Below are 13279 nucleotides of genomic sequence, written 5' to 3' on the forward strand. Positions count from 1 at the left end.
CTGACCCTTCCTCTGGAAGCTTTGTCTCAGAGGGGCACCCGGCTGTATGAGGTGTCAGTCGGCCCCTACTGGGACGTGTCTCCCAGTTAGGCTACACGGGCGTCAGGGACCCAGTTGAGAAGGCAGTCTGTCCAGTCTCAGAGCTCAAACACCATGCTGGGAGAACCACTGCTCTCTTCAGAGCTGTCAGACGGGGATGTTTAAGTCTTCAGAAGTTTCTGCTGCCTTTTGTTCAGCTATGGCCTGCCCCCAGAGATGAAGGATACAGAGGCAGGCAGGCCTCGTTGAGCTGAGGTGGGCTCCACCCAGTTCAAGCTTCCTGGCTGCTTTGTTTACCTACTCAAGCCTCAGCAATGGCAGAGGTCTGTTCCCTAGCCAGGCTACCGCCTGGCAGTTTGATCTCAGACTGCTGCGCTAGCAGTGAGCAAGGGTCCGTGGGCATGGGACCCGTTGAGCCAGACGTGGGATATAATCTCCTGGTGTGCCATCTGCTAAGACCATTGGAAAAGCTCAGTAGTTGGGTGGCAGTGTCCCGATTTTCCTGATACATACTGTCATGGCTGCCCTTTGCTAGGAAAGGGAAATCCCCCGCCCCCTTGCAATTCCTGGGTGAGGTGATGCCCCGCTGTGCTTTGGCTCACCCTCCGTGGGCTGTACCCACTGTCCAATCAGTCCCAATGAGATGAACCAGGTACCTCAGTTAGAAATGCAGAAATCATCCGTCTTCTGTGTCAATCATGCTGGGAGCTGCAGACCAGAGCTGTTCCTATTCGGTCATATCGGAATGAACCCCACTACATGGATGGAAATTTTAAGTCAGTGGGGCTGATGAGATCACCTGGAGAGTGTACGCAAGCAGGTAAGAGCATTCCGGGAAGAATTTAGAGTTCTCAGTCATTTGGTTATGGGGCAGAGGAAGAAGAACCCACAAGGTTTTATCTTTCTTTCTATCTATGTCTACACAGAGAGAAACATATATGACTATGTAACTATAACTATGCATGTGTGTGTCTGTGTGTGTGTGTATATATATACCTATATACATATGTATGACTTTTTTTCTGAGTTGTTTTAAGAGTAGCTTTTAGACATGATATCCTTTTCCCCCTAAACACTTCAGAGTATGTATGTATATATGTAAATGTATATAAGTATATGTGTATATGTATAGTCATGTGTCACTTACTGATAGGGATATGTTCTGAAAAAAATGTATCACTAGGTGATTTTGGCATTGTGGGAACATCGTGGAATGTACTTACATAAACCTAGATGGTGTAGCCTATTGCTCCTAGACTACAAACCTGTACAGTATGTTACTATACTGAATACTGGAGGTAATTGTAACACAATGGTAAGTGTATACACACACACACACACACGCACACACACACACACACACAGAGAGAGAGAGAGAGAGAGACAGAGAGAGAGAGAGAGAGAGAAGAGGTTATAAAGCCAATGTAGTAACATGTTACTATATTGGGAATCTGGATGATTCCTGGAATCCAGGAATCTTTGTTTCATTTTTGCTCTCTCTCTCTCTCTCTCTCGTGTGTGTACACATAAACCTTTCACAACTTTTCTGTAAGTCTGAAATAATGGCAAAATAAAGTGGTGCAAATTGAGTACTAAGGTGGAAGATGACCTCACTTTGGACTAGGTAAGAAATCTTGTAAGATATACTATTCAGCTGGATTTGTATTTAGAAATTCAAAGGTGATGGGCAGGACATTTTGGTAGTAGAAGTAGGATGAGCATGCCATAGAGGTGGCAAATAGCAGGGTTTGTTCAGGAATGAACAGCAAGTGATTGGGTTCCGATCTCTGAGTGCTTTCCTTGGCATTGAACACTAAGCAAAGTGGGTGTTAAGGTCATTTGCAGAGAGGAAAGGGGTAGGATGGGAAATGTGATCGAGACTGTGATAGGGATTCAAATGGATTCTGATTCAAATGATTCAAATGGATTCTGAGCAACATTAATGGTCCAGTGGGATAAATTTGAAATGGAATTGGCTCAATTTCTTGTCTTTTTCTGGCAATGTTGAGCAAGCCAGGAAAACAGAACAAACAAGGTTAGAGATTAGCAAGTTAAGTGCCACAAGAAGGACAAGAGACCAAGGAGAATGGTATTAAAATAGTTTCTCTTGAGGTCTGGCTGGGAAGGAGCAAGTGAGGCTTAAAGGAGGATGGGCACTGTTTGGGAAGAGACCCAGGAAAGGCTGATGGCAGGCTCTGGAAATCTTAGACTATTCACAGTCTTATTTCCTCACCTACTATTTTAAGGAGCTGGATTAGGTGGTCTATAAATTCCCTGACAGCTCTAAGGTTTTGTTTTGAGAAAAAGTCTCGCTCTGTAGCCCAGGCTGGAGTGCAGTGCCACAGTCTCGGCTCACCGCAACCTCCACCTCCCAGGTTCAAGTGATTCTCCTGCCTCAGCCTCCTGAGTAGCTGGGATTACAGGTGCGTGCCACTGCACCCACCTAATTTTTTGTATTTTTAGTAGAGACGGGGTTTCACCATGTTGGCCAGCCTAGTGGTTTTGTTTTGTTTTGGTTTGGTTTTTTTTGGTTTTGTTTTAAACTCCCTTTTCTCTTGGCCCCCTTTTCAAAATAGATTGAGCTACTTATGAGGCATGTGACCTCTTAGAAAAGGTTATGGTAGGAGATCAAGGTTAACACCTGGGCATAGCTATAAAGCCCAAGCTATAATATTTTCAATCTGGGCCCAAAGGTGAAAAAGGAGAATGAACTGAACGTTAGGACTGGAAGGGAGAGGGGAGGGGACTTGCAGGTTTAGGAGGAGTGAGCAGCACTGAAGAAGAGATAAGGAGGCAAGATTAGAATCAGGAGACCAGGTTTGGGGTTTGAAATCTTGGAGCTGGAGCATTTCCAAGTGTTGATTGGAGTCCATGTATGGTCATACATGTGGGTGGATGAGAAGGGAGGAGAAGGTCAGTACAGTTGGAAGGTTTGAGGAATGGTAAGGTCAGAGTATAGGAAAGAGGCTGGGTGAGGTGGCTCATGCCTGTAATTCCATCACTTTGGGAGGCCAAGGCAGCTTGCATCACCTGAGGTCAGGAGTTTGAGGCCAGCCTGGCCAATATGGTGAAACCCCATCTCTACTAAAATACAAAAAATTAGGCATGGTGGTGGGCACCTGTAATCCCAGCTACTTGGGAATCTGAGGCAGGAGACTCACTTGAATCTGGGAGGCAGAGGTTGCAGTGAGCTAAGATGGTAACACTGCACTCCAGTCTGGGTGACAGAGCGAGACTCCACCTCCCCCGCCACCTGCCAAAAAAAAAAAGGAAGGAGATTGTGGTCCTGGAGAATACATCAGCAAACAGCAAACATTTCTTGAGGGCCTATTAAGTGCCAGGCATGAACAGGACTGAGGAAGACTGGGATGGTGTTCGACTGTGAGAAGCAGGAAAGAGGAGAGTGAAAGTGAATGTCCTGAACCCCAACATTTGGAAGGATTAATGAAAGAATTAATGAACCCTGGGTCTGGAAATAGTATGTCAGGAGAAATTTTTGAAGCGTTTAGAAGATCACTAAATTCATGACAGACATCAATGGAATGCAATAAACCTGTTACATTCTCTTGTTCTCTTGTATCAAATTTAAGAAGATCTGTGGCCGGGCACAGCGGCTTATGCCTGTAATCTCAGCACTTTGGAAGGCCGAGGTGGTGCAGATCACCTAAGGTCAGGAGTTCAAGACCAGCCTGGCCAACATGGTGAAACCCTGTCTCTACTAAAAACAAAACAAAACAAAAAAATAAAAAATTAGCCGGGCATGGTGGTGGGTGCCTGTGATCCCAGCTACTCGGGAGGCTGAGGCAGGAGAATCACTTGAACCTGGGAGGCGGAAGTTGCAGTGAGCAGAGTTGTGCCACTGCACTCCAGCCTGAGTGACGGGGTCTGTCTCAAAAAAAAGAAATTTGCAAAATGCCTATTTGCATGGGAGAAAAATTTAAGATGTTATATTTGATGTTCAACAAATGGACTCTGATATTTAGGAAACACTGGCTTCTGTTATTTCTGTAATATTTAAGAGTGACTTGTATGATATCACTAAAAATTAAGTTTTATAAAAATAGCTTTAAGAAATTAGGTATGGAAAAGAAAAGTTATCAATATAAAAAGTATAGTGTGATAAGTACATAAAATAATTCTTCCTCTTTATGAAAGGATTTACTGTGGTCTTTTAAATATAAATTATCTTAATATCCCTATTAACCACATGAGAAAATAAAAAGATTAAAGTTGTATGCATTTTGAGATTAGTCTATTGAATAAAGGAGTTACGCCTCTAGTTGCACCGGTTTTTGGAAACAATATAATATATTCAGAAAGCACAATATGTTTATGCCACTCTGGAATCTGAAACATCTTCATCAATTAAACTAGAAATAAAAAATCTATGTGACACTAAGAATCATTAATAGTAGAGATTAGTACCATTAATCATTAATAGTAGAGAGTAGTAACAAGCAAAATCGCCCTTTTTAATAATATATAATAACATCCTTTGATGGTTCTTGTTTCTTCATTATAATAAATGTGTAGAACTAGAAATACCATTTGACCCAGCAATACCATTACTGGGTATATATCCAAAGGATTATAAATCATTCTACTATAAAGACACACGCACATGTATGTTTATTGCAGTGCTGTTCACAATAGCAAAGACTTGGAACCAACCCAAATGTCCATCAATGATAGACTGGATTAAGAAAATGTGGCACATATGCACCATGGAATACTATGCAACCATAAAAAAGGATGAGCTCATGTCCTTTGCAAGGACATGGATGAAGCTGGAAACCATCATTCTCAGCAAACTAAAACAGGAACAGAAAACCAAACACAGCATGTTCTCACTTATAAGTGGGAGTTGAACAATGAGCACACATGGACACAGGGAGGGGAACATCACACACCAGGGCCTGTAGTGGGGTGGAGGATTAGGGGAGGGATAGCATCAGGAGAAATACCTAATGTAGATGACAGGTTGATGGATGCAGCAAACCACCATGGCATGTGTATACCTATGTAACAAACCTGCACGTTCTGCACATGTACCCCAGAACTTAAAGTATAATAATAATTTTTAAAAAGTGTAAAAGAAGTGGCCCTTCAGCCAGATAACCTGAGGTAGAGAACTTGAGTTTAGCTCTTCTTGCCACTGCCTTATGATTAAGTCTTGGCCTTTTCTCTCCCTGTAAAAATAAAAAGATTTGTGTTATTGTATTACTTTGTGAATTAAGTGTAAATAGTCTAAAAATTTAAAAATTAAATATAAATGGTATTTTTAAAAGTAGAAAAATAGTATAAAATATAAAATACAAATGTATGTGACTGTATTTTGAAAAATTAACTGTAAATATACAGCATTTGGATGGTCTTTGTTGCAGTCCATGCTTTCAAATTTTTGTGTTTTTCAGCCTTTTTATCAGCAATTTTATTTGCAAAAGACATAATTATTATTTCATTTGTTTAAAAGAGCAGGTCTTAGAAGAAGCAAATACTCATTTTCCAGGGTTATCTTTCATCTCTAGTTATTTCTACTTCAGACTCTTGGTTCTATTCTTAAATTAATGTACTATGTTGTGGTCTTTATTTAAATAACTTGGGAAGTTTTGTGTTTTATTTAAATAAGTAGGGAAGATACTTTTGATGATTTAGGCAAATCCCTTAGCCTCTTTGCATCTCAGTTTCCCATCTCTAAAATAGGAATAAGTGTTATTCTTATATTCATTTATTTAACAAGTATCTACTACACTCATGTGCCAGAAGGTGCTGGGCTACAGCTATAAACAAGGCCCTGCACTGCCATAGCTTATACTCTAGTAGGAAGGCCTAGATAATAAACATAAATACATAAATAAAATAATATCAGATAGTGGCAAATGGGATGAAGAAATCAGAGTAATAGAATGGAAAGTGATTGGTGGGCAGAGAAGACGGGGGTGGCCACCTGATCAAAGAAGTCCTCTTTCAGGAGGTAGCACATGCAAGCTTAGGCCCAAATAATGAGGAGCAGACGTGCTAAATCTAGAGGAGGAGTGTCCAGGCAGAGGAAAGTCCTTGAGGCAGGAAGAAATTTGGCATTTTTTATGACCAGAAAAAAGGCCTGAAGCTGGAGCCTAGTGGGAAAAAAAAAGGGAAAGTATTGTGATGTTATGAGAATACTAGGTTATTCAGAGAGGCAAGGAGGGTCCAGATCATGCATGGCCATGTCGGTATGATAAGGATATTACTGGATATCATTTTAATTGCAATGAAAGACATAGAGCAGCTCCAAACAAGGAATTGACACTGCAAAATTTACATTTTAAAAAGATCCCTCTCTATAAATAAATTGCTAAAACTAATAAGATCAGCAACAACAAATATATGTAGGAATAAATTTAACAAAAGTTTACAGATCTTTATGTGAGTTTGTTATGGACATTTTTAGCAGGTATAACGAAGATATACCATGCTCATAAATGGGTAGCATTGGTATCACAAAGATGCGAATTCTCTCCAAATTATGTGATAAATTCAGTGCAATTTGGATTAAAAATCAGAAGAGGATTTTCTTTTCTTTTTTCTTTCCTTTTTGGAGCTTGAGAATCTGACCCTAAAATTCATGTGGAAGAACAATGAGGCAAAATAATCCAAGTCGAATTGGAATTTGCCCTACCAGATATCAACATACACAACTAATATAGTGTGATATTGGGAGAGGAATAGACAGACCAGTGGAACAGAATAGAGCCCGACACAGACCTACGTGTACATAAAAAGTTGAAGCTGAACATGGTGGCTTACACCTGTAATCCCAGCACTTTGGAAGGCCAAGGTGGGAGGATCATTTGAGGCTGGGAGTTGGAGACCAGCCTGGGCAACAAAATGAGATCCTGTCTCTACAAAAAATTTTTAAAACTAGCAGGGTGTGGTGGCACACACCTGTTGTCCCAGATACTTGGAAGGCCAAGATGGGAAGATTGCTTGAGGCCAAGAATTTGAAGCTGCAGTGAGCTATGATCGTGCTGCTGCACTCCAGCCTGGGTGACAGAGCAAGACCCTATCTCAAAAAATAAAATAAAATAAAATAAAATAAAATAAAATAAAATAAAAAACTGTTGGTCAGGAATGGTGGCTTATGCCTGTAATCCCAGCACTTTGGGAGGTCTAGGTGGGTGGATGACTTGTGGTCAGGAGTTTGAGACCATCCTGGCCAACATAGGGAAACCCCGACTGTACTAAAAATACAAATATTAGCCAGACATGGTGGCATATGCCTGTAGTCCCAGCTACTCGGGAGGCTGAGGCAGCAGAGTTGCTCGAACCTGGGAGGCGGAGGTTGCAGTGAGCCAAGATCAGGCCATTGCACTCCAGCCTTGGCGAAAGAGCGAGAGTGTCTCGGGGAAAAAAAAAAAAGAAAATTTGATATATTATAAAAGTGGCATTACAGGTCAATGAGAGAAAGGATGGACAATTTAATAACTGCTGCTAAGACAACTGGTTATTCATATAAAAAACAAGATCAATCCAGATAGTTTAAAGACAAAACCATGAAAAGCCATACTTTAAAATATTTAGAAGAAAGTACAGCAGAACATCTTTATTATCTCAGGAGAGGGAACGATTTCTTAAGGCATAAAAAACACAAACCCTAAAGGAAAATATATATGGTATATGTATGTGTGTATGTGTGTGTGTGTGTGTATCATTAGTTACATTAAATACTTCTGTACATGTGAGACATCATAAAGTAAAAAGACAAGCGACAAACCAAAAAATCGGCAAGCCAAAAAACCAACAAAGTTTATTTTACCAGAAAATAGTAAACAACCAACAAAAACCCTATGAATCAATAAGAAAAAGGCAAATAATTGCACAGAAAAATGGGCAAGGATATAAAGTTGAAAATCACAGAAAAGAAAAATTGAAAGTCCAGTAAATACAAAATCATGTTCACCTTCACTAGTGATAAAAGAAAGGCACTCAAACAAGAATGGCAAAAATTTAAATGTACCCACATATTGGGGAGGAACTAGAGCAGCAGCCAGGGGCATATACTACTGACTGGAGTATCAATTGTTATGACCATTTTGAAGAGCAGTTTATTTTTAATATCTGGTAATAATATTGAAATAAGCTACTAATTCCTAGGTATACTGCTCTAGAGAAAGTTTTGCATGTGCATGTAAGGGATAGTCATGGCATCATGGGATCTTTGGAATGAAAAACTGGAAATAAGCTAAATGGCAATTAACAGGATAATGGGTACATAAATTACAAGTATATTTGTATAATATAATTTAGCAGTGAACATGAATTAAATGCAGCTATAGTTATTAGTGAGGATAAATCCCATAAAGATATTATTGGGCCAAAAAAAGTTGCAGAAAGATATATCCTGAAAATAAAATTTATATATAAAGCACTAGATATTGTTGTGGATAAATATATGTAGATGTGATAAAAGTATACATATTTCTATGGGAATGACAAACATCAAATCAAGACAGCTTTACCCCAGAAGAGTGGGAAGATGAATGAGAATAGGAAGGGACACACAGGAGACTTCAATTACATGTGGGATGTTTTATTTTTAAGCTAGGTGGCTGGTGTATGGTTATGTTTCATTATTCACATCTTTGTTGTATATCATAATTTTTTTGTTTTTAACTTTTTTGTTATTTGTTATATAACACAATTTTTAAAAAGATAAAAATCATTCTAGCCTAGAAACTGAAGAATGAACTACCAGGAGTTAAGAATGAAAGGAGGTATGGTAGGAGACAATTGTAGTACCCCAGGAGAGTAGACTTGAATATCTACCATGGTTTCTGGCACATAGTAAGTGTTTTAGTCTTAGGAGTTATTTAATTGTGATGGTTGCCATTATTACTATCATCATCATTATAAAGGTAGAAACCAAAAACATAGTGGGATAGTGGGATGGTGAGGGAAGATACACTAAATGTTGTGAGTAGCTATCTTATGCTAAGTGCTTTACCTCTTTTAGTCCTAACTGGAATCTAGTTGAGGCAGATATAAAGAAACTAAGGCTCATAGGGATAGCCAGAAGGCACAACAGCTACATAAATTTCTAATGACTCATTTTCCAACTTTTTTAAAACACGCATACACACACAGACACACCCCAAATACATACACCTCTTTCCTGTCACACTTGAAAAAAATTCAAGTATCTCTTTCCTTTGTTCATAAATAACACATTCTGGGTTAAATACTAATAATTCCATATACTACACACTCAGACAGTGTCTTATTATGGAATATTTTTGGATTATGTCCATTTTTCAGCTGCCCCTCCTAACAACTCTGAGGAAATCAGGGCAGATGATTATTCCTGTTACACAGATGAGTAAACTAAAATACTAACAGGCTAAATCAGAAGTTCTTGGCCTGGTGTCCATGAACTTCACAAAATCCTGTTTTATAAATAGTTCATGATTAAATGGTCATTTTTCTAGGTAGAGGGTCAGTTTTAATATATTTTCAAAGGAGTCCATGACTCCCCACAAAGGTTTAAAAAAAAAAAACCCCATGGGTTAACTGATTTGGCTAACTGGGTGGAGCCCTGACCCCAGGCAATATTTCCCTTACCCCTTGCCCTGATTTCGGTTACGTACAATCTATCATACAAAAATTCAAAATAAAAATATTAGTAAATACTTTTTGTTACATTGACTGACTGCTAAGATGGACATGTTATTATACATTTTGAAACCACTTAGTTGGGAGGAATAGTTCTGTTTTGTTCAGCTCATGGACAGTCACTCTTAACTTTTCAGATGAACAAATCAAGAACTGTCATCTTTACCTGCACAGACTTGTTATAGAAGAAATGAATCTGATACAGAAATTATGTAATCTATCTTACAATTTGGGGTACTCTACAAAAAATAAGCAGGAGATACAGCCTCAGCTAGTGTGGAAAACGGATCATGAGCTGAGAACGGGATTTTCATTTCCTTGGACCAGTTCCTTTAACGTTTACGCGCGTCCCTTCTCTCAGCTGTAAAAGGATTGAACTAGACAGAGGGCTTGTCAGAATTCCTCCCGCTCTAACACTGTACACAGTTGGATGGAATTTAAAATAAAAAACTGTGCATGAACGCTTCACACAGTCTGTTAATTTTAGCTTTATTTCATTGGCTAAGAGTGTTGGGGACCCACCAGACCTGCCTTTTCTGAGGGCCAGGCCTGCAGTCCCCCTTTTGGGGACTAGGAGTTGGGTGTGACCTGGGAAACAAAGCTGTTGAAGGCCAACGGGCTAGGAGCACCTGAAACACGAGGGCTCTCTGTCTCACTCTGTAGCCCAGGCTGGAATGCAGTGGTGTGATCTCCGCTCACTGTTACCTCCGCCTCCTGTGTACCAGTTCAAGCAATTCTCCTGCCTCAGCCTTCCGAGTAGCTGGGATTACAGGCACGCGCCACCACGCCTATCTTTTTTTTTTTTTTGTATTTTTAGTAGAGACGGGGTTTCACCATGTTGGCCAGGCTCGTCTTGAATTCCTGACCTCGTGATCCGCCCGCCTCGGCCTCCCACAGTGCTGGGATTACAGGTGTGAGCCATCGCGCCCGGCCAACACAAGGGGTCTTAATCCTGTTTTCTTTTTTGTGGCAGGGTCTCACTTTGCCGCCCAGGCTGGAGTGCAGCAGTGAGATCACAGCTCTCTGCAGCCATGACCTCCTGGGCTCAAGCGATCCTCCAGCCTCAGCCTCCCCAAATGCTGAGATTATAGGCAAGCGACACTACTCCCGGTCTTAATACTTTTTTTAGGAATGAAGGAAGGCGGGAACGCCCAAACGCGGTTGGTGTGAAGCAATCGCCTTAAAGCTGAGTGGAATGTGTGGTTGTTGGGGGTGGAGCCGAGAACCCGACGCGGTTGGAGAGCAGGAAGCGCCCCGCTGCCCGCCTCCATCCCGCGGCCAGGGCTGGGAGGAGGCCGGGAAGGAGGCGGGGCCGCCCTTGGGAACCACTGGGCCTGGCGCGGCCACGTGACCGAGCGCAGGGGCGGGGAGAGGGCGCCCCGGCTCCGCCCAGTGCGCATGCTCGCGGCTCGGCGCTGAAATTCAAATTTGAACGGCTGCAGAGGCCGAGTCCGACACTAGAAGCCGAGAGGAGAGGACAGCTGGTTGTGGGAGAGTTTCCCCGCCTCAGACTCCTGGTTTTTTCCAGGAGACACACTGAGCCGAGACTCACTTTTCTCTTCCTGAATTTGAACCACCGTTTCCGTCGTCTCGTAGTCCGACGCCTGGGGCGATGGATCCGTTTACCGAGGTGAGTGAGTTTGCGGGTGCAGCCAGCCATGACCCACCGCTCTAGGCCCCCACCCCCCTTCCTCTGTCAACCTCTGGGCGAACCCCCACAGGGCGGAGGGCGCGTGTGTGCGCGTGCGCAGTGTGTGCGGGCGGGGGTCGGATTGGCTGAGGATGCAGAGCAGGAGCCGAGGCTGCGGCCTGCTGTGGTTGGTGGGTTCCTCTGAGATTTTGTTGTTCCAGTCCTACAGATAAAACTCAGGGAGGAAGGCTTTGAGTCTGTCCTAAAAGGCGGTAGTGAGAGGTCTTTCAGCCCCCGTTTTTTTTTTTTTTTTTTGAGACGGAGTCTCGCTCTGTCACCCAGGCTGGAGTGCTGTGGCTGGATCTCAGCTCACTGCAAGCTGCGCCTCCCAGGTTCACGCCATTCTCCTGCCTCAGCCTTCTGAGTAGCTGGGACTACAGGCGCCCGCCACCTCGCCCGGCTAGTTTTTTGTATTTTTTAGTAGAGACGGGGTTTCACCGTGTTAGCCAGGATGGTCTCGATCTCCTGACCTCGTGATCCACCCGTCTCGGCCTCCCAAAGTGCTGGGATTACAGGCTTGAGCCACCGCGCCCGGCCTCAGCCCGCGTTTTTACCATGTCCCTCTGCAGTCCTGGCCCAGCAAGAGTGAGGCGCAGGCCTGCGGAACGAGTCCTGCTGGAAGCAGCTGGAATGCTCTGCAGGGCGGGGTCCGGGGCGGGTGACTCAGTGCGGCTGCCCCCGGGAAAGGCAGTGGGATGTGTGATTTGCGGAGTTCACTCAGCTCGCAGAGGAGATGCTAATGACATGACAGCAAAACGTTAAAATAAGCAGGTGCTAGAAACCACTGCACCTTGATATCCCATTGTTCAGCTAACTAGCGAAGAAGTTCATACCCGGGACTGACATTTTAATTGAAAGGAAGCAGTGCAAGTGTGCCGACCACAACTATCAGCTCACGATTTTAGAGCAAAGAAATAAACCTTTCGGTGTTTATGGGGCATATCATTACAGTACTTATTTCATCTTTTGTTCCTTTGAGATTGCGTATGGGTTACATCGTTATTGTGTCGATTTTAGCTTTTGTGGAGACTGTGCGTTGTCACATTCGGGAGTGTTTTGTTGCCAGTTGTCCACTCCCTTTTATTCCAGGACAGTTCCTCTTTCTTCAGGCTGTTGTGCAAGTTTCAAACTGTTGGTTTTTGAGTGTTGGAAAGTGGACCTAAAACTGTGTTTACACTGATTCAAAAACTTAAATGCTGTGAAGAGTAGTAATTCTTTCGGGGAGATGTAATTATAATTCTGTAAGTTATGTGTAAGATATAAATTACAGGTTTCAGCAATTAGAGTTTACTTATATTCAAGCATGACATAATCTATTTTTCTGTTTCAAATTCTTAATCATCTTGGGACAAATACATCAATTTTTTTCACCTTCCTTAAAGATTCTAATAGAAAAACCGAGAGCATATTTTTGTATTAGCCTTAAAATAGGGCTGGTCATACACCAGATACCTTTCACTTACACTGAGGTCGAAAAGAGTGTATTTTATCTAAACTAGAATAGGATTCCTTAAATCATTAGCCCTATATGTCCTCCTAAGTAACAGACAGGAACAAAGTATTTTTAAGTTGGCTGAAAATTGCACTTCATTCTACTTAAAAATGTCATTCTGAAAGTAGTACAAATTTCAATTGAAAGAAACTTTACCTGTTGAGATCATTTTAGAATGTGCTCAGAAATATGTATGGTTTATTTTATGAAAAACTAGATCACTTGCAGTTGGAAAAACAGCTTAGATGTCTTTTCCTTAATAGGTAATGAATGAATTACTTGAATTGATTCCAACTCTTGGGTGCTTAATTATAGCATTTATAATATTTGCACAGTGAAATAAGCTACTGGTACAGTTCTTTGTCTATCGACTGAAAGTTAGTATAAAATGACTTTCTCAACCAGGGTTT

The 13279-nt window shown here is 41.8% G+C and overlaps 2 protein-coding genes across 7 annotated transcripts in view; one reads left to right on the forward strand and one right to left on the reverse strand.

The window, feature by feature from the left end:
* KIAA0895 (KIAA0895 ortholog) overlaps nt 1-11347 on the reverse strand; it is a 66444-nt gene extending 55097 nt beyond the window's left edge. The window contains exons 1-2 of one of the 2 annotated variants that reach the window (XM_033193592.1): nt 11240-11347; nt 5159-5228 (exon numbers count right to left, since the gene is read on the reverse strand). In XM_033193592.1, the coding sequence (XP_033049483.1) occupies nt 5159-5228; nt 11240-11347 (178 nt within the window). Of the gene's footprint in view, nt 1-5158; nt 5229-11239 lie in introns of those variants that run through there. The other variant, XM_033193589.1, reaches the window with a different exon arrangement.
* Nucleotides 10873-13279, forward strand: part of ANLN (anillin actin binding protein) — a 70429-nt gene continuing 68022 nt past the window's right edge. For 2 of the 5 annotated variants that reach the window (XM_033193581.1, XM_033193584.1), the window contains exon 1: nt 10875-11317. In XM_033193581.1, the coding sequence (XP_033049472.1) occupies nt 11300-11317 (18 nt within the window). In that variant the 5' untranslated portion in view covers nt 10875-11299. Of the gene's footprint in view, nt 11318-13279 lie in introns of all 5 variants that reach the window. The other 3 variants (XM_033193582.1, XM_033193585.1, XM_033193583.1) reach the window with 3 other exon arrangements.

This window comes from Trachypithecus francoisi, unplaced genomic scaffold, assembly GCF_009764315.1.
Source record: "Trachypithecus francoisi isolate TF-2019V2 unplaced genomic scaffold, Tfra_2.0 Lachesis_group4, whole genome shotgun sequence".
Taxonomy (NCBI): Eukaryota; Metazoa; Chordata; class Mammalia; order Primates; family Cercopithecidae; genus Trachypithecus; species Trachypithecus francoisi.